Source organism: Rana temporaria, chromosome 9 (assembly GCF_905171775.1).
Source record: "Rana temporaria chromosome 9, aRanTem1.1, whole genome shotgun sequence".
Classification (NCBI taxonomy): Eukaryota; Metazoa; Chordata; class Amphibia; order Anura; family Ranidae; genus Rana; species Rana temporaria.
In genome coordinates, this window is record NC_053497.1 from 174,767,008 (window position 1) to 174,789,831 (window position 22,824).

At 42.6% G+C, this 22,824-nt stretch overlaps 1 protein-coding gene across 3 annotated transcripts in view; it reads left to right on the plus strand.

Moving 5' to 3' along the window:
- The window catches only part of DIAPH2 (diaphanous related formin 2), a 1,333,979-nt gene that overhangs the window by 1,125,729 nt on the left and 185,426 nt on the right, over window positions 1-22,824 (plus strand). For all 3 annotated transcript variants that reach the window (XM_040325027.1, XM_040325028.1, XM_040325029.1), the window contains one exon: window positions 18,663-18,758. In XM_040325027.1, coding sequence (XP_040180961.1) covers window positions 18,663-18,758 — 96 coding nt within the window. The remainder of the gene's footprint in view (window positions 1-18,662; window positions 18,759-22,824) is intronic.

Consider the following 22,824-nt stretch of genomic DNA (forward strand, 5'->3'; position numbering starts at 1 on the left):
ATGTCAGCAGTTATTTGACACTCTATATACTCCTATTCCTACTGCTGTTCATCATGGCACCTCCTGCCCATGTGATATGACTCTGTATCAACTACTACTGTTAATACTACTGCTGCTTCTGCTGCTGTTGCCCAGTCAAGACACCTATGTCAGCAGTTATTTGACACTCTATATACTCCTATTCCTACTGCTGTTCATCATGGCACCTCCTGCCCATGTGATATGACTCTGTATCAACTACTACTGTTAATACTACTGCTGCTTCTGCTGCTGCTGCCCAGTCAATACACCTATGTCAGCAGTTATTTGACACTCTATATACTCCTATTCCTACTGCTGTTCATGATGGCACCTCCTGCCCATGTGATATGACTCTGTATCAACTACTACTGTTAATACTACTGCTGCTTCTGCTGCTGCTGCCCAGTCAAGACACCTATGTCAGCAGTTATTTGACACTCTATATACTCCTATTCCTACTGCTGGTCATCATGGCACCTCCTGCCCATGTGATATGACTCTGTATCAACTACTACTGTTAATACTACTGCTGCTTCTGCTGCTGCTGCCCAGTCAAGACACCTATGTCAGCAGTTATTTGACACTCTATATACTCCTATTCCTACTGCTGTTCATGATGGCACCTCCTGCCCATGTGATATGACTCTGTATCAACTACTACTGTTAATACTACTGCTGCTTCTGCTGCTGCTGCCCAGTCAAGACACCTATGTCAGCAGTTATTTCACACTCTATATACTCCTATTCCTACTGCTGTTCATCATGGCACCTCCTGCCCATGTGATATGACTCTGTATCAACTACTACTGTTAATACTACTGCTGCTTCTGCTGCTGCTGCCCAGTCAATACACCTATGTCAGCAGTTATTTGACACTCTATATACTCCTATTCCTACTGCTGTTCATGATGGCACCTCCTGCCCATGTGATATGACTCTGTATCAACTACTACTGTTAATACTACTGCTGCTTCTGCTGCTGCTGCCCAGTCAAGACACCTATGTCAGCAGTTATTTGACACTCTATATACTCCTATTCCTACTGCTGTTCATCATGGCACCTCCTGCCCATGTGATATGACTCTGTATCAACTACTACTGTTAATACTACTGCTGCTTTTGCTGCTGCTGCCCAGTCAATACACCTATGTCAGCAGTTATTTGACACTCTATATACTCCTATTCCTACTGCTGTTCATCATGGCACCTCCTGCCCATGTGATATGACTCTGTATCAACTACTACTGTTAATACTACTGCTGCTTCTGCTGCTGCTGCCCAGTCAAGACACCTATGTCAGCAGTTATTTGACACTCTATATACTCCTATTCCTACTGCTGTTCATCATGGCACCTCCTGCCCATGTGATATGACTCTGTATCAACTACTACTGTTAATACTACTACTGCTGCTTCTGCTGCCCAGTCAAGACACCTATGTCAGCAGTTATTTCACACCCTATATACTCTTATTAAGACTGCTGTTCATCATGGCACCTCTTGCCCGAGTGATTTGACACTGTATTGTCAATGTCTACTACTACTATTACAGCTCAGTCAAGACACCTGTGTCCCAATTTTTTGGTACACTATTGACTACTATGACCACTACTGATGCTGTAAAGTATTCCCCAAGTGTTTTTATGCTATGTATTACTATTACCACTACTGCTTGTAAATCATGCCTGTGTGATACTTAGTGGGAATGCTTTAATAAGCATTCCTAGTATGGATACCCGTAAATGTATTAATCTTAATTAGTGTGAATGCTTTAATAAACATTTCCAGTATTGATATCCGTAAATTTAGTAATCTTATTATTCCTTACGTTTTTTGGTTCTGCGTAACTTCGGCATACTTTCAGCTATTGAGACCATTCAACTGTAAAAATGTTCGTCTCGTTCAGCTAATGATGGGACTTCTTCAAGTTTTTTTCTACTTTTTACACTTTTATAAATTTTAAGCTTTTAGACCCTTTTTTTAAACATTGAAGTCAATGAGAACATCCTTTTCCCCTTTGAATTCACATGCCATGCCAAAAGTTTCAGCTACTTCATACTTTCACTTACAGACACTGAAAAAACTTTAAAGCGGTCACAAAATATTTAGCTATCCGGCTATGACTTTTCAGATCGTTATCGTTTACAATTTTTTGGTGAAAACGCAATTTACGTTTTGCGAATTTTTCACAAAAATGCAATAGGTTATAATGTAATCCTATGGAGGGGATTTAGAGTCTGTCATGTGACCTTAACATTGGAGATCTTTGTAATTAAAAATATCTTTACAAAAAGGGGAAACAAATTGGTCTCACGCCCACAAGATCTACTTTTCATACACAATTTTTATATCAAAACGTAGCTATGCTTGTCTGGTTTATGGCAATGTGACCAATTCTGCGATACGTATTTTAGTTTTAATTATTGGAGCAACAGCCAGAAATTATGTCTCATAGACTCTCATGTGAAATTATCTAAAAAATGTTGCTGCAGAACTCACAAAGACGCTCTTTTCTAAATCGCAGACATGGCCACATTTTTAAGTTTATCTACATAAATTTCATATCGATGCGTTTACAAGGGCCGTGTATTTCAAACGGTGTAGTCGTTGTATCAATTGCATGTACGTTTGAGGATTTATTAAGCTTTGTTTGGAGGCTTAAATCATGTATTAGATCTGTGAATTAAAAGCGTTTGTAATGTTATTTCTTTCCATAAATAACTTTCCTGACCTCAGTGCAATATTCCTCCTCACTGACCTGGGGGGGAGGGGAAACCTATTGAGGGGGGAGGGGCGACCAGGAAGTCAGCATACTCTATACTTTGCAGATAGAGAAAGAAGCTGTGTGTCCTAAAGATAGTGTAGTGGTTATGGTGAATGTCTTTGGCAAGGGGCTCACCAATTAAGCTATTCAGCATTCCCACTCGCATTTTCCTCAGGAAATGCATTGTCTAGTTATATTATATTTTAATACTCCTGCTGCTGCCTCCATGCTGAGTAAAGCTTCATGACCTCTCTGGCACAGCGGATCCACCAACAGCCTCCGCTACAAGCTACCAGACCGGACTACCAGACCGGATCTAAACAGCAAGTGTAACTATAACAATGAACCTTATGTTAAACCCTGTTTTGCGGCATTTATACTGCAACCATTGGGCTGACTGCAAGAGCTCATCTGCATTCTCTCTCTTTCTTGCTCTCCCTCTCTCTCTCTTTGTATATATATATATATATTGTTGCTTTTGTTATGTTCATTTTTCAACAGTTTATTTTGTGTTCGTCGTGTCTGTGTCGTGTGCTTTAGTTTGTCCTAGGTTAATGTTAAATAAAATAATAGTATAAAATGTTTTTGCTTATTATGAAGTTAAATGTGTTGATGTTGATTTGTTTGATGTGAAGTTAGATGTGTTGAAAAACCTACAACTCTATCTCAAAAAGAAATGAAACATTTCCAAAAAATACGTTTTTTTAATACAAAAATAAATTTAAATATAGCTCTCAATCCGTTTCTGAATGCGGTGCATTTCCGCAATCTGACCCGATAGCTGCTGCTCTAGCAGAGCATTTTGTTGGGTGAGGTAGCTCATCTTCCGCTGGTTCTGAAGGATCTTCTGGTGCGTCTTTTCGATGAGTCTGTTTTGCCTCCTCATATCTCTTGATGCTTTTAGGATATAATAAAAAAACATTTGGATTTCAAATAACGTTACCAAATAAATAAATATTTTTTTTTGCTTATTAATCAATCATTATCATGTGTATACACTTGTTATGTGTCTAACACATCCCGGGAGTGCAGAATTATTAGGCAAATGAGTATTTGGACCACATCATCCTCTTTATGCATGTTGTCTTACTCCAAGCTGTATAGGCTCGAAAGCCTACTACAGATTAGGCATATTAGGTAATGTACATCTCTGTAATGAGAAGGTGTGTGGTCTAATGACATCAACACTCTATATCAGGTGTGCATAATTATTAGTCAATTTCCTTTTCTTTGGCAAAATTGGCCAAAAGAAGGATTTGACAGACTCTGAAAAGTCCAAAATAGAGAGATATCTAGCAGAGGGATGCAGCACTCTTAAAGTTGCAAAGCTTCTGAAGCGTGATCATCAAACAAAAGAAGCGTGTGGAAAAACAAAGGTGCAAAATAACTGCCCATGAACTGAGAAAAGTTAAGCGTGCAGCTGCCAAGATGCCACTTGCCACAAGATTGGCCATATTTCAGAGCTGCAACATCACTGGGGTGCCCAAAAGCACAAGGTGTGCAATACCCAGAGACATGGCCAAGGTAAGAAAGGCTGAAAGACGATGACCACTGAACAAGACACACAAGCTGCAACGTCAAGACTGTGCCAATAAATATCTCAAGAAAGATTTTTCTAAGGTTTTATGGACTGCTGAAATGAGAGTGAGTCTTGATGGGCCAGATGGAAGAGCCCGTGGCTGGATTGGTAAAGGGCAGGGAGCTCCAGTCCAACTCAGACGCCAGCAAGGTGGTGGTGGAGTACTGGTTTGGGCTGGTATCATCAAAGATGAGCTTGTGGGGCCTTTTCGGATTGAGGATGGAGTCAAGCTCAACTCCCAGTCCTACTGCCAGATTATGGAAGAGACCTTCTTCAAGCAGTGGTACAGGAAAAAGTCACCATCCTTCAAGAAAAACATGATTTTCATGCAGGACAATGCTCCATCACACGTGTCAAAGTACTCCACAGCGTGGCTGGCAAGAAAGGGTATTAAATAAAAAAAAGTAATGACATGGCCTCCTTGTTCACCTGATCTGAACCCCATTGAGAACCTGTGGTCCATCATCAAATGTGGGATTTACAAGGAGGGAAAACAGTACACCTCTCTGAACAGTGTCTGGGAGGCTGTGGTTGCTGCTGCACGCAATGTTGATGGTGAACAGATCAAAACACTGACAGAATCCATGGATGTCAGGCTTTTGAGTGTCCTTGCAAAGAAAGGTGGCTATATTGGTCACTGATTTGTTTTTGTTTTGTTTTTAAATGTCAGAAATGTGTATTTGTGAATGTTGAGATGTTATATTGGTTTCACTGTTAAAAATAAATCATTGAAATGGCTATCTATTTATTTTTTGGTTAAGTTGCCTAATAATTCTGCACAGTAATAGTAGTCACCTGCACACACAGATATCCCCCGAAAATAACTAACACTAAAAACAAACTAAAAACTACTTCCAAAAAAATTCAGCTTTGATATTAATGAGTTTTTGGGGTTCATTGAGAACATGGTTGTTGTTCAATAATAAAATGAATCCTCAAAAAATACAACTTGCCTAATAATTATGCACTACCTGTATACTTCTAGCATCAATACCATATTATGGTTCTACAATCTGACAGGTGCGCTTTATATGTTGTCCATTTTTATATCTACATTTTGTTGTTGAAATGTTATTAATCATTGTGCACATATTTACCTTCCTGAATGAGGCTCACAGGACCGCTCTCTTCCTCCTGCTCTTCTGCTTGAGAAGTTGGGGTGGTGGGGGGGGGAAGCTCCTCAGCTTGCTCCTCAACAGGAGCTGGGGTTGGGGAGTGGGAGGGCCCTGGCTGCTCCTCCTCATGCATCTCCTCCTCTGCCGCATCCTCCTCTGCCGCATCCTCCTCCTCCTCATCGGCCTGGCGCCTTCTGCGCTTGGCGCGGACAACTGGCATTGGAGCTCCTATAATAACACAATGTTCATATATTATAAAAATGTTTTCTAATGACGTATGCAAATTCAGTGTACTCTGCTGTATTGTATATGAATACAAATTGATTTATATAGACAGTTAACCAATGGGACAATGTTATATTAAAGGGTCTTGTGGGCACTACAGGGGACTGAGCGTGAGCTGGGATGCAACCATGTTAAAATGAGCTGTTTTTGTCTACTTTGTTTTGTTCAGACCATCTCATGTTAAAAAAAGGGCCTGATGGAGCACACGGGATTACTATAACAACCCCACTCCTAACACAGGAATTTAGTGGTAATCTATATATATAAAACTCAACGTGTGTGTGTGCATAAATGTATGTATGTATGTATGTATGTATGTATGTTCCAGCATCACGTACAAACGGCTAAAGATATTTATATGAAACTTGGCACACAGGTTACTTATATGTCAGCCACAAACATAGGATAGGTGGTTTAAACCTTACCCACCCCCACTTGCCATGGTCGGGGTTTTTCTTTAAAGTCCCATGCAAAGCAATGGGAAAATTATGTTCCCACATAACTTCTGTGTTCCTGTCTGCTGTCCCATGTCTTTTTTCAACAGTACTATGAATACCTTGGCCGGTGGTGATATATGTTAGCACAACATGGCATCTTGGTTAACAACATCTGACCTTACATGAATTACATATGACCTTACATAACTGTCACCAAAGGAGCTGCGGTGGCTCCACGCGATTGCCACTGCACTGACAACTGATTCACCTCTGCAGCTAGGGGTTCGGATCCCGCTCTCGGCTACCTGTGAATTGAGTTTGGTGGTCTCAGCCCCGCCCCTGGTGGGTGTGCTATGCGAGGTTGGGTTGGGAGGACCCCCTCACACCCGCCATTGCCAACCGGGGCATGGAGAAAGGTGGCAGATTGCCTCTGGGGGAGGCCTCCCAACTCCTGCAGGCCGGCTCCTCTCTCTTTCGAGTTCACGCACAAAATACACTTTTTAAAAAAAAAACATAACTGTCAACAATAACTTACCTGGATGATATTTAGCCCGAAGACGTCTGACCTGAACCATTTGGCGCCTCTTCAGGTCAGACCACTTCTTAACAATTGCCTTGTGGTCATGTTGGCCGCCAAAGTCAGCGATTAGGGCGCTGACCACAGCCCTTTTCTGTGGCTGCCTCCGCAGCTCATCGTATCCTGTTTCCAGGAACTTCTGCAAGATGAAGAACAAAGTATATTGTAATACTTCTGTTGACAGCCTTATGGATATATGACGTAAATGTATGCTATTCAACAATTGGAAGCATTCTCGCCTTATTAATCAATGACAGGGGTAACATGAAAGATTTTATATCCTGCCATTTCGGTCGCCACCTTTTTTGCATAAATATAGCAGCCATTATCATTTGCATAATTATGAATATATTATTAACAACACAGGATACACGTATAGGGGAGATATGCGTTGCTAACTCTTTTCCCTGTCAGGAGCCTAACGCCCCGGGGGGTCAGAGACGGGACCTTTTTCGGAGGACCACTGACGTATGTACCCGTCGCAGTTTTTTGTGATGTCACTCTTTAGGTGTGTGCACATTTTTCACTGCATCCGGGTGGAGTTTTTGGGTTGTGTTTTGCACGCCACAGGCTTTTCAACAGGAAAAAAACAGCTGGAGGCAGAATGGTTGCAAAACACTACGTGTTTGTTACTTAACTCTGGGTTTCAAGACCAGTCCACCTCCAGCTGTTGCAAAACTACTACTCCCATCAGCCACGGTCTGTCAGTGCATGCTAAGAATTTTACTTTTGCTGCATCTAGGGTGCCACAGTTTAGAGACCCGTGCATAAAGGCCTGAAAAATGGGGGCCTGCAGAACTTACAATACTAGAAGTGCCAGCATTCCCAGGCATGCTGGAAGTTGTAGTTCTGCAACATCTAAAGGGCAATATGTATTCGAACGTCCTTGGGCCTTGAGGACACTGAAGTCAGGACGTTCGCATACGTCCTATGTCCAAAAAATTTTTAAATTCATTATGCTAAATAACAAGGAAAAGTGCCTAAATACACATTTGCCAACCAGGGTGTCTGCAGCTGTCCAGGCATGCTGGGACTTGTAGTTTTGTAAAAGCAGGAGACACATTTTTTGTGAAATACTAATATATGATCATATATACTAACTTTTAAACTAGACTAAAATGCTGGGCTGGGCTGGGACTTGTAGTTTTGTAAAAGCAGGAGACACATTTTTGGTTAAATACTAATATCTGATCATATATACTAACTTTTAAACTAGACTTAAATGCAGTTGAAGATGATGAAATAACAGTGGTCAAAATACTTACACAAATCAGCAACTTTTCCTCAGACTTAGTGAAATTGCTTCCAACCATGTTGCTGTGTGATTGCGCTGCGATCATAAGTTGGAAACTGGCAAGGCTCCAGGAAATGGTCGCGTGTTGTTCGCGTGTTGATTGCGCTGCTTGGACCGAGATGGGTCCATATGGCTTCGGCTGTATGGACCACAGTAACTCTTTTCCCTGTCAGGAGCCTAGGAGCCTAACGCCCCGGGGGGTCAGAGACGGGACCTTTTCGGAGGACCACTGACGTATGCAACCGTCGCAGTTTTTTGTGATGTCACTCTTTAGGTGTGTGCAAATTTTTCCTTGCACCGGGTGGAGTTTTTGGGTTGTGTTTTGCACGCCACAGGCTTTTCAACAGAAAATAACCAGCTGGAGGCAGAATGGTTGCAAAACACTACGGGTTTGTTACCTAACTCTGGGTTTCAAGACCAGTCCACCTCCAGCTGTTGCAAAACTACTACTCCCATCAGCCACGGTCTGTCAGTGCATGCTAAGAATTTTACTTTTGCTGCATCTAGGGTGCCACAGTTTAGAGACCCGTGCATAAAGGCCTGAAAAATGGGGGCCTGCAGAACTTACAATACTAGAAGTGCCAGCATTCCCAGGCATGCTGGAAGTTGTAGTTCTGCAACATCTAAAGGGCAATATGTATTCGAACGTCCTTGGGCCTTGAGGACACTGAAGTCAGGACGTTCGCATACGTCCTATGTCCAATAAAATGTTAAATTCATTATGCTAAATAACAAGGAAAAGTGCCTAAATACACATTTGCCAACCAGGGTGTCTGCAGCTGTCCAGGCATGCTGGGACTTGTAGTTTTGTAAAAGCAGGAGACACATTTTTGGTTAAATACTAATATCTGATCATATATACTAACTTTTAAACTAGACTAAAATGCAGTTGAAGATGATGAAATAACAGTGGTCAAAATACTTACACAAATCAGCAACTTTTCCTCAGACTTAGTGAAATTGCTTCCAACCATGTTGCTGTGTGATTGCGCTGCGATCATAAGTTGGAAACTGGCAAGGCTCCAGGAAATGGTCGCGTGTTGTTCGCGCAATTGCGCATGCGCGATCGGAAAAACGCAATCGCAATATGTATTTTGGTTAAAATATCATACATATTCGATTTCAGAGTGCTGCTACAGCAGTTTTCGAAATATCTGCAATAAATTTCGCATTCGCATGTTGCGATATTTCGATAAAATATCAGGAATATTCTGAGCCAATCAGAGCGCTCCTCCAGCATATCTCGAAATTGCGCAATAAATATCGCATTCGCATGTTGCGATATTTCGATAAAATATCACGAATATTCTGAGCCAATCAGAGCGCTCCTCCAGCATATCTCGAAATTGCGCAATAAATATCGCATTCGCATGTTGCGATATTTCGATAAAATATCACGAATATTCTGAGCCAATCAGAGCGCTCCTCCAGCATATCTCGAAATTCCGCAATAAATATCGCATTCGCATGTTGCGATATTTCGATAAAATATCACGAATATTCTAAGCCAATCAGAGCGCTCCTCCAGCATATCTCGAAATTCCGCAATAAATATCGCATTCGCATGTTGCGATATTTCGATAAAATATCACGAATATTCTAAGCCAATCAGAGCGCTCCTACCGCAGTTATTAAAAAAATCGCAATTATTTTCGCATTCGCAATAGCGAAAAATCGCATTCAATTAATTTCGATAAAATATCACGAATATTCGAATTTAGCGAATATATCTCGAATATTCGAATATATATTCGAGATATATCGCGAAATCGAATATGGCATATTCTGCTCAACACTAATGGACAGAAGGGGGAGATAGAAACCAGCAGGATCAATCCAGGGAAGGCAAAATATAAGCAGATTAAAGTGTAAGTTCACCTTTACAGAAAAATATGCCCCCCCCCCTCTTCGGTCCCGCTGACCTGGACCGCCTCTTTCTACGGTTCTAAGCCCCGATATATCCACACCAGGAGCCTGAGGCTTAGAAATCTCCTCTCCTTCCTCGAGCCTTCTCCATAGCTGACAGGATGGCTATGCGGCTGCTGACTGGTCGGCACCGCCCGTGTGATGGCGCTGACCAATTAGAATGCTCCAAACGTCCCTCCTGACGGGGGATGTTTTGGACATTCAGCAGAAAGGAACTCTAAGCGGCGGTCCAGGTCAGCGGGACTGTTGGGGGGGCGAGGAGGGGCACCTGTGTAAGTTCACTTTCTGTAAAGGGGAACTTACCCATTAAACTTCAGCTGTAAATCTATAGGTCAGCTCAGACCTATAGAAATACAATACAATCTCTAGGTGACTTATCCTGCATTTATTTTAGCTTTGACAGGGACGTATTGTCTAATAATAGAGGTCACCTCTAGAGGGGAAGAAAAATGCAAGCAGCATTCTACTGTAGATGTAACTGCAGATAGACAGCAATACAGTAATATATATATTTTTTTAAATAAAAATAATATATTAAAAAAATATATATATATATATATTTTATGACTGTTTAAAGTAGATAAGTGATTTCAGTTTGATATATATTTTTTTGAAATAAACGAGTATGTGTATATATATATATATATATATATATATATATATATATATATATATATATATATATATATATATATATATATATATATATATATATAATGCGCACACACACACATATTATTATATTATTTATTTTATTTAAAAAAAAATATATATATATATATATATATATATATATATATATATATATATATATATATACACACACATACACATATATATATATATATATATAAACACACACACACAGATTATTATATTATTTATTTTATTAAATGTATATATACATATATATATATATATATATATATATATATATATATATATATATATATATACACACATACTATATATATTATTTATTTTATTAAATATATATATATATATATATATATATATATATATATATATATATATATATATATTTCAGAATGTAGGGTACAGTTTTCTTTTTCTACTGTATTACCTTTTTCTTTTGCATTAAGCAAGTCCTGCTTTCTCAATGTAAAGCTCGCTGCGTTCTCTAACCTTGGATCAGCGCGTGCCGCCAGTTGCGGGGAGCTGTGACTGTCAGTCGGGATCCGCAGGGAATTCATTTACTCTTTTGAAGTTGAAAACGAGAAACATATGTGTCCATGTATGTCCTTCTTCTGAACATATGACAGCTCTGCAGGATTTGGAATCCTCCCATACCTCTCACCGTGATAAATGCCGTATATTTACAACATGCATCCTTTCTTTTTCTTCAAACATGTGTTTAAAGCGGGAGTTCACCCATTTATTAAATTTTTTTTTTCTCCCCTTAGATTCCTGCTCGTTCGGTCTAGGGGAATCGGCTATTTGTATTAAAATATGATCCGTACTTACCCGTTTTCGAGATGCATCTTCTTCCGTCGCTTCCGGGTATGGGTCTTCGGGAGTGGGCGTTCCTTCTTGATTGACAGTCTTCCGAGAGGCTTCCGACGGTCGCATCCATCGCGTCACTCGTAGCCGAAAAAAAACCGAACGTCGGTGCGGCTCTATACTGCGCCTGCGCACCGACGTTCGGCTTCTTTCGGAAAATCGTGACGCGATGGATGCGACCGTCGGAAGCCTCTCGGAAGACTGTCAATCAAGAAGGAACGCCCATTCCCGCAGCCCATACCCGGAAGCGACGGAGAGGATGCATCTCGTAAACGGGTAAGTACTGCACATATTTTAACCACTTAAGGACCAGCCCATGTACATATACGTCCACAATATGGCACGTACAGGCACATGGGCGTATAGGTACGTCCTCGCCTATTAGCGGGTGGGGGGTCCGATCGGGACCCCCCCCCGCTACATGCGGAGGTCGGGTCCGCTCGGGGAGCGATCCGGGACCACGGCGCGGCTATTTGTTTATAGCCGCTCCGTCGCGATCGCTCCCCGGAGCTGAAGAACGAGGAGAGCCGTGTGTAAACACGGCTTCCCCGTCCTTCACTATGGCGGCGCATCGATCGCGTCATTCCCTTTATAGGGAAGACACGATCGATGACGTCATTCCTACAGCCACACCCCCAAACAGTTGTAAACACATACTAGGTGCACCCTAACTCCTACAGCGCCACCTGTGGTTAACTCCCAAACTGCAACTGTCATTTTCACAATAAAGAATGCAATTTAAATGCATTTTTTGCTGTGAAAATGACAATGGTCCCAAAAATGTCTCAAAATTGTCCGAAGTGTCCGCCATAATGTCGCAGTCACGAAAAAAATTGCTGATCGCCGCCATTAGTAGTAAAAAAAAAAAAAAAAAAAAAAATGCAATAAAACTATCCCCTATTTTGTAAACACTATAAATTTTGCGCAAACCAATCGATAAACGCTTATTGCGATTTTTTTTACTAAAAATAGGTAGAAGAATACGTATCGGCCTAAACTGAGGAAAAAAAATGTTTTTATATATGTTTTTGGGGGATATTTATTACAGCAAAAAGTAAAAAATATTGCTTTTTTTTCAAAATTGTCGCTCTATTTTTGTTTATAGCGCAAAAACTAAAAACCGCAGATGTGATCAAATACCACCAAAAGAAAGCTCTATTTGTGGGGAAAAAAGGACGCCAATTTTGTTTGGGAGCCACGTCGCACGACCGCGCAATTGTCTGTTAAAGCGACGCAGTCCCGAACTGTAAAAACACCTTGGTTCTTTAGGCTGCATATTGGTCCGGGGCTTAAGTGGTTAAAACAAATAGCCGATTCCCCTAGACAAAACAAGCAGGAATCTAAGGGGAGAAAGTGCCCTCTAAGGGTGAACCCCCGCTTTAAGGTAATCATGAAAGATTTCCAGTATCTATGGAGAGACCTCCCTGCCAGAGACATGCATACATTTCATTCATACATTTCATTCATACCCCCTATGGGGGTCTCCCCTTCTTCTTGCTATCCGCTATATGTAGCCTGGAGATGGCCATACATGTGGAATTTTGATTTGAGATCCAAGTTTTATCGAAATCACAAATTAGTAGTGGATATTAGATTTTTTTTTTGATTGATTGATTGACAAAGAGCATGGGCGTCTGCTCCATAGGGCAAGGGGGGCAATTGACCCCCCCTGGAAAAATCAAGAAGGGTCGGATATCACACCGACACAGCGAGCAGAGTGAAGCCGCCTCCCCCACCTGCTGTGCCTGTGCCGCGCTGATGGCTGATCTGAGGTACTGAATAAGATGGGGGGAGGGGGGGTCTGTCTGTGCTCAAGAGGGGGGGGGGTTTGTGCTGAATGGGGGGTCCATCTGTGCTGAAGAGGGGGTCTGTACTGAGGGGGGGTATGTGCTGAAGGGGGGGTCCATCTGTGCTGAAGGGGGGGGGGTCTGTGCTTAAAGGGGGTCTGTGCGGAATGGAGGGGTCTGTGCTGAATGGAGGGGTCTGTGCTGAATGGAGGGGTCTGTGCAGAATGGGAGGTCCATCTGTGCTGAATGGAGGCGTCCATCTTTGCTGAGGGGGGGTCTGTACATTCTCTAGGCTATAGTTATATGGGCATTGAGTGAAGCTGAATTATCTGAAGAGCTATTTCACACTGCCAGCTGGCCACGTTATCGGTAAAGCGCCGCTAAAAAGTGGCGCTTTACCATCGTTTTAGCTGCGCTATTCGGCCGCTAGCGGGGCCCCTGGCCTCCAGCCACTGGGGGGCATGCGAGCTACGCCGGTGGCAGCGCGTGCCCGCAGCATCACTGAGATGCCGATGCGCATGCCTGGCAGCCGCGATGTCCGCCAGGCGCCCGCGATTGGTGGTTACAGAGACAAGGACGTGGATCTATTTGTGTAAACACACAGATCCACGTCCTGTCAGGGAGAGAGGAGACCGATCTGTGTCCCTTGTACATAGGGACACAGCATCGGTCACCTCCCCCAGTCACCCCCCTTCCCCCACAGTTAGAAACACTATGCAGGGCACGCATTTACCCCCTTCCTCACCCCCTAGTGAGTAAAAATGTGTCAAATATGTCCGATGTGTCCGCCATAATGTCACAGTGCCGATAAAAGTTGCAGATCGCCGCCAATACTAATAAAAATAATAAAAAATAATAATTCTGTCCACTATTTTGTAGGCGCTATAACTTTTGCGCAAACCATTCGCTTATTGCGATTTTTTTATTTTTTTTTACCAAAAATTTGTAGAAGAATACGTATCAGCCTAGACTGAGAAAAAAAATTTGGGGCAGATCCAGAGAGAGAGTACGCCGGCGTATCTACGGATACTCCGGCGTACTTTCAAATTTCCCGCGTCGTATCTTTAGTTTGAATCCTCAAACCAAGATACGACGGCTTCTGGGTTAGATCCGACAGGCGTACGTCTTCGTACGCCTTCGGATCGTAGATGCAATACTTCGGCGTCCGCTGGGTGGAGTTTGCGTCGTTTTCCGCGTCGGGTATGCAAATTGGCTTTTTCCGACGATCCACGAACGTACGCGCGGCCGTCGCATTCTCTTACGTCGTCTCTAGTCGGCTTTTTCCGGCGTATAGTTAAAGCTGGTATTTTGCGGCGTATAGTTAGATTTGGCATGTTAAGTATGGCCGTCCTTTCCGTCGCGAAATTTGATTTTTTTTTTTTTGCGTAAGTCGTCCGTGAATAGGAATGGACGTAATTCACGTCTAAGTTAAAAAAATGATGTCGTTGCGACATCATTTCGCGCAATGCACGGCGGGAAATTTAAGGACGGCGCAGTTCATTTGGCGCGGGGACGCGCTTCATTTAAATGAAACACGCCCCCTACTTGCTGATTTGAATTACACGCCGAGAGATACACTACGCCGCCGTAACTTACTGCGCAAATTCTTTGTGGATTCGAGGAATTCAAAAGTAAGTTACAGCGGCGTAGTGTATCTCACATACGCTGCGCCTATCTAAATGTATGTGGATCTGCCCCTATGGTTTTTTTTTTTTTTTTTAAATGGGCTATTTATTACAGCAACAAGTAAAAAATATAGATTTTTTTTCAAAATTTTCGCTTTTTTTTGTTTATAGCGCAAAAAATAAAAACCGCAGAGGTGATCAAATACCACCAAAAGAAAGCTCTACTTGTGGGGAAAAAAGGACGTCAATTTTGTTTGGGATCCACGTCGCACGACTGCGCAATTGTCAGTTAAAGCGGCGCAGTGCCGGAAGCTGAAATTTCACCTGGGCAGGAGGGGGGGTATATGTGCCCAGTAAGCAAGTGGTTAAACTGAAAGGCTTTAAGAGAGAACCACGCGTCTCTGTGAGCACCTGAAGTCCAGACACTTTCCGAAGCATTCTCCTTCATTCCTCATACGGCGAGCACCGCTGATGGACTATAGACCTATTCGGAGAGCCAAACTGCGCTCATTCATCAAGATGTCTGGAGTAATAATTCCACATCCAGCAAGTTAAAAAAAAATATAGACTTTCTTTCCTCTCTTTTCACTTTGTTGCCCAAAATCCGATATGGCGCTAACAATACCTCAGCAAGGAAACGCCGAAGCTGGAATTGAAGGCGCCTGCGTTGCTCCATGATGACAGTTTTGAAGCTTTTTCCCAAATTGCATTTACGCGGCTTACGCCGTAAAAAGACTGGAGTCCATTAATGTCGGGCTGTATAGCTTCTCCTGTGTAGCCATCTTCCATTTGTTAGAATTGATCTCGAGGTGACGGGACATACAGAATGGCTGAAGCTGCCGCCGGTCAATTTTGCCTCGTAAAGTGCAAAGAAACAACAATAATGCAAAGGAACACCTTATTTGCTAAAAAAACGTTGATGACATTTTTCCTTCATTAAAAGGGGGTGTAAAGTAAAAAAAAAATTCCTAAATGGCTTCCTTTACCTTAGTGCCGTCCTCCTTCACTTACCTCATCCTTCCATTTTTCTTTTAAATGTCCTTATTTCTTCTGAGAAATCCTCACTTCCTGTTCTTCTCTCTGTAACTCCACACAGTAATGCGAGGCTTTCTCCCTATTGTGGGGGTCGAAATGCGTCAGGAACAACTTGACCTGAAGATCAGCCATTCATGTTGATCAGTGTCATGTAATTTTGGTGCTATATTCTCATATGTATGTGTCCTCAGTATAAACTGTACCAGAGTTCATTGTTTTACGACTTTGTACTTATTAAATACATTTTTCTACTTTTTTACAACAAATTGGTACGTCTCTGTAATTGTTTATATAATTTTTGCTGCCTAAAAACCCCACTGGGGAGCCCTTCTTTTTTCATTGTATGTAAACACGGCTTCCCCGTTCTTCACTGTGGCGGTGTCATCGATCGTGTCATCCCTTTTATAGGGGGACACAATCGATGACGTCACACCTACAGCCCCGCCCCCCTACAGTTGTAAACACACATGAGGTCACACTTAACTCCTACAGCGCCCCCTGTGGTTAACTCCCAAACTGCAACTGTCATTTTCACAATAAAGAATGCAATTTAAATGCATTTTTTGCTGTGAAAATGACAATGGTCCCAAAAATGTGTCAAAATTGTCCGAAGTGTCCGCCATAATGTCGTAGTCACGAAAAAAAAACGCTGATCGCCGCCATTTAGTAGTAAAAAAAAAATAATTAATAAAAATGCAATAAAACTATCCACTTTTTTGTAAACACTATAAATTTTGCGCAAACCAACCGATAAACGCTTATTGCAATTTGTTTTATCAAAAATAGGTAGAAGAATACGTATCGGCCTAAACTGAGGGAAATTTTTTTTTTTTTTTATATATATTTTTGGGGGATATTTATTATAGCAAAAAGTTAAAAATATTGCATTTTTTTCAAAATTGTCGCTCCATTTTTGTAATAAAAACCGCAGAGGTGATCAAATACCACCAAAAGAAAGCTCTATTTGTGGGAAAAAAAGGACATCAATTTTGTTTGGGAGCCACGTCGCACGACCGCGCAATTGTCTGTTAAAGCGACGCAGTCCCGAATCGCAAAACCTGGCCTGGTCCTTTAGCTGCATTTTGGTCCGGGTCTTAAGTGGTTAATGCATATCTATATATATTTATATAAATAAAAAAAATTGAAAAAATATATATATACACACACTATGGGCCAGATTCTCAAAAGAGATACGACGACGTATCTCCAGATACGCCGTCGGATCTCTGAGTTGCGCCGTCATATATATGCGCCTGATTCTTAGAATCAGTTACGCATAGATTTCCCTTAGATCCGACAGGCGTAAGTCTCTTACGCCGTCGGATCGTAACTGCATATTTACGCTGGCCGCTAGGGGCGTGTACGCTGATTCTACGCGTCTAAATATGTAAATCAGCTAGATACGCGAATTCACGAACGTACGCCCGGCCGACGCAGTACAATTACGCCGTTTACGTTAAGCTTTTCCCAGCGTAAAGTTACCCCTGCTATATGGTGGCATAAGTGCGGCGTACCAATGTTAAGTATGGCCGTCGTTCCCGCGACGAAATTTCAAAATGTTACGTTATTTGCGTAACTCGTCCGTGAATGGGGCTGGACGTAATTTACGTTCACGTCAAAACCAATGACGTCCTTGCGGCGTATTAGGAGCAATGCACACTGGGAGATTTCCACGGACGACGTGAAAAACGTCAATCACGTCGGGTCACGTAGCATTAAGATAAAACACGCCCCCCCTGTCCCACATTTGAATTAGGCGGGCTTACGCCGGCCGATTTACGCTACGCCGCCGCAACTTACGGAGCAAGTGCTTTGAGAATACAGCACTTGCCCGTCTAAGTTGCGGAGGCGTAACGTAAATCGGATACGTTACGCCCGCGGGTGTACGAGAATCTGGCCCTATATCTATCTATCTATCTATCTATCTATCTATCTATCTATCTATCTATCTATATATATATATATATATATATATATATATATATTTCTTCAGCCCACATACCATGTAGCTCTTCCGTAATTCTTTTTTTTTCCTCTCTCGTGAACTTAGCATGGCAGCCTCAGTCCATCAGCTGTCAGCAGATCACGATTATTAAAATTTCTGATGGGCAATAACAGAGTCCGGTTTTATTTTTAGAGGCTTTAAAAAGAAAAAGCAGAGGGATAGTTTTGATGGTCTTATAACACCCCCTGCCTGGTCCATGACATTTCAGGATATTAAATAGTTGCAGCCGAAGCTGATATATTTGTAGTATTTACAACGAGAGCCCAGCGGAAATAAACTTCACCGTGTGAACATGCCGAGGATTGATTTCATTAAATTAGGCCATCAATGTCTTGGTCGGGGGCCCACTGGAAGGGACGTTAGGAACGAATCAGCAGCGACTTATTAGCCGTATTTATATTAAATTTCGACAGGCTGTAAATTATAAAAGAGACAAGGCCCCCTGCTTTTTTTTGTTTTTTTCCTAGTTGGGCAAGAATTGAATTTTGTTCAATAGAGTCTCATAAAAACTGAGCTGGAGCGTGGCCTACCCAGAGCGACAGCGCTCGAAACGCTAAAACTTGATGTATGCCTTTAATTGTATTGTCTTTATGAAAATGCGACCGTTGATGCACGCCTTTTATTGTCCAAGTTTAATTGCACCGAGATTAATTTTGCGTTGTTCTTCCTTTTTTTTTTTCCTCCCTTCACAGAGGGCGACGAGACAGGCGTGATGGATAGCTTGCTGGAAGCCCTGCAGTCAGGCGCGGCGTTCAGGGATCGCAGGAAGCGGACTCCGAAAGCAAACGGTGAGTGAGGCCCTCCTGACGCGCCTCCGTGCGTGATTCCTTCTGAATGTCGTTTAAGCAGCGTGGCTGCGCTCTGCCTCTCTTGTCTTGTGTGCGAGGGACCCAGCGGGTTGCCCGTGCGCCATCACACAATGCTGCTCGTTGACGGCGCTCTGTGCTGTGTGATATTAAAAGCCTTGTTTGGTTGTTCTTAATGCTACATTTAAATGCAAAATGTAGGCTTTTATTTCTTCCTTTTTTTTTTTTGGAATGAGTTTGTTGGCTTGAAGCTTGGCTTCTGTTTAAAGGAAACCTGCCATGAGAAAAATATTGGGTCTGCAATTACTGAGGTCTCCTCCCGAAAAATGCTAGTTGTCTGGTGGTGAAGCAAATACAGAGGAGATGCTGGTTCCAGTTCAGTGATTCGACAAGCCAAGCAACTAACTATTTTAGAAGGAGTTCAAGTAGAACTATAGGCAAATATTTTGCATTTAGAACTATAGGCAAATTTTTTTTTTTTTTAAATCTTGGATAGAGTAAGGGAGAGTCATAACCAAGGGCGGATTGATACTGTCTGATCTCGGGGTGCAGTAAAAAAAATCACGGCACATACCATCAACCCACTTTAGAGTCCCCCTCCACATCCGAGAACCATCTGTTCCCCCCTTTACAATTAGTCCTAGCTTTAAATCTTCATTATATATGCTCAAACATTGCTCATAGGTTCACAGGTGAGTTAGAAAGATACAAAGTAACATTGTTTCTTTTGTATCTACTCTATTTCATTCATCTACAGATCAAAGTGATGAGCTTCTATTTCCCCCCTTCACATTAGAATATCCCCCTATACATTGGAGTTCCCCTTCAAATCAGAGCCCCATATCACAACAGAACCATCTGTTCCCCCCTTTACAATACGTCCTACCTTCAAATCTTCATCGTGGATGCTCAAACATTGCTCATAGGTTCACAGGTGAGTTAGAAAGATACAAGGTAACATTGCTACTTTTGTATCTACCTTGTTTCATTCATCTACAGATCAAAGTGATGAGCTTTTATCCTGCCCCCCTTCACATTAGAATACCCCCCTATACATTGGAGTCCCCCTTCACATCAGAGTCCCATATCACAACAGAACCATCTGTTCCCCCCTTTACAATTATTCCCACCTTCAAATTTTCATTGTGGATGCTCAAACATTGCTCATAGGTTCACAGGTGATTTAGAAAGATACAAAGTAACATTGTTTCTTTTGTATCTACTTTGTTTCATTCATCTACAGATCAAAGTGATGAGCTTCTATTTCCCCCCTTTACATTAGAATACCCGCCTATACATTGGTGTTCCCCTTCACATCAGAGTCTCACATCACAACAGAACCATCTGTTCCCCCCTTTACAATAAGTCCTACCTTCATATCTTCATTGTGAATGCTTAAACATTGCTCATAGGTTCACAGGTGAGTTAGAAAGATACAAAGTAACATTGCTACTTTTGTATCTACTTTTCATTCATCTACAGATCAAAGTGATGAGCTTCTATTTCCCCTCATCACATCAGAGTCCCCTTTTACATTAGAATACCCCCTACACATTGGAGTCCCCCTTCACATCAGAGTCCCACATCAGAACAGAACCATCTGCCCCCCCCTCACAAATAGGTCTACCTTTAAATCTTCAGTGTGGATGCTTAAAGTGGATCTCCACCCAAAAGTGGAAGCTGCACTTATCTGATTCCTCCCCCTCCGCTGCCACATTTGGCACAAAGGGGAAGCTGCGCTTATCTGACTCCTCTCCCTCCGCTGCCACATTTGGCACCTTTCGGGTGGGGGGGAGCGAGTGCCTGGTTTTAACGGGTACCCGCTCCCACTTCTGGCTGAGTTTGTCACGGGAACTCAGCCTGAAGTTCGGCCCCGTTCCTCCTTCCCCTGCAGCTGGGCCATTCACAAAGTGCATGTGCACTTTGTGCATGTGTAGTAGGGGACCGGCTGTGAAGCCACAAGACTTTACTGCTGGCTTCCCTTAGTAGAGATGGTGGCAGCAGCACCAGGGAGCCGATGGAAAAATCAGCTTAGGGTAGGACACTGGATTCGTGGACCGTTACGTGTCCTAATATTGAAAGTCAGCAGCTAAGTCAGAGTCCCCCTTCACATTAGAATACCTCTACACATTGGAGTCCCCCTTCACATTAGAGTGCTACATCACAACAAAACCATCTGTCCCCCCCTTCACAAATAGTCCTACCTTCAAATCTTCAACATGGATGCTTAATCATTGCTCATAGGTTCACAGGGGAGATAGAGAGATACAAAGTAACATTGTTTATAAACAAAGAAAAAGCCGCGCCCCAGCTAACAGTCCATAAATATACACAGTCTATGAGGGTGTATTGCGTCCGTATTGAAAGGAATTGAAAAGAAAGTCCGGATCGTTCCGAACTATGATGGCTCCTCCAATCCGCAACCCAAAAACACCATACTCAGAATGACCCGGAAAATATGACAAAGAAAGCCGCTTACCAGAAGGCAAGCGGTTAGGGCAGATGGCTATAACCCAGCCTAGGCCTTTTGTCCCTGAGGTTTGCACCAGGAAGTCCTCCGTCCTCTGAAAATGTTGTCCTCAGCTCCACCGTGTTTGTATGAAAATAAAACAGAGAGCGCACATAGCGTGATACTGGGACAAATCCTAACAATAGTGTCTAAGGTCCACACCACCTAGTGACAGCTATCCATAAGTGTGCATACGTGACCCATCACCAATAACAGTGGCCGCTTACCAGAAGGTGAATGGTTAAGGCGTTTGGCTATGACCCAGCCCAGGCCTTTCTCCTTGTAGTAGGGGGTCCTTCTTCCCCTCTGCGTAATGCCCTGGAATTGGTTATTGCATGTAGTCCACACCACCCAGTGAACCTAACCGTAAGGTGACCCTCCACCAGCCAGAATGGCTGCTTACCAGAAGAGAAACAATGACAGGCAGATGGCTATGACCCAGCCTAGGTCCTTGGCTCCTTGCGGTGTGAAGTCCTCCGTCCCCTAAGTACTAGGTTTCCAACTCCCCCGTTTAGAATGTATGAATGAAGAGAAAAACGCACATAGCGTAACTCTGAGACAGTAACTTTTAATTAAAAAATAAATCTGACAAAGTTGCCGGCCGGCATAACAGGAGCCCTACTCCTTGCGTGGTGACGTCACTGCGTGATCCTCCCAGACGCGTTTCGTCACTATAGGACGTTGTCAAATGGGGGTCATTGTTACTTTTGTATCTACTCTGTTTTATTCATCTTCAGATCAAAGTGATGAACGTCTATCTCCCCCCTACACATCAGAGTCTCCTCATCACATTAGAATACGCCCTTCACATCCCACATCACATCAGTTCCCTCAGTCCCCCTTTACAATTATTTCTACCTTGGGGCCAGGCACTGTTCAGCCATTGATGACTCTGCATTACCGAGACTGAGCAGTGCCCCTCAACTCCTCACCAATGTCACTGGTCCTGGGGCAAGAACAAAATCTAGAGGGCTCAGTCAACCCCAGCACCCCCCTAGATCTTGCCCGGGTTTAACTCCTGTGTTTTCATTTTTTTATCTGTGTCCCACTGGGGAGATTTTCCTTTGCTTCCAGTCCCATAGCTAAAACAGGAAATTAGATGAAATTCCTGCAAATTAAGGGGACCCCCAGGTCACCAGAACTAGTGTCCCCGTTGGACACAACATAGCAAAAATAAGAATAAAACAAATGGTGATCCATTGTGGTCAAAACTTTTATTATAAACGGGTTGGTGATTTGAGTTATTGGCGTCTATCCCGAAAATTTCAGCAAAACTGAGCAACATGTTTATGTATGTTAACATTTTTGATCAACTTCTAATGTCATCAAAATGGGCAGGCTGTCATTGATGATCATCATGCAGATGCGCTCTTTACACCCAACTTAATTTTCTGTGAAGTCAAGCCGGTATAGCAATTATAAGACTAAAGCAATGATGGTCCATTGTGGTCAAATGTTTATTAGAGGCTTTATTAGAGGCTGGTTGATGATCTGACCTGTTGATGCCCATCCTGACAATTTCAGCAAAACTGGGCAACC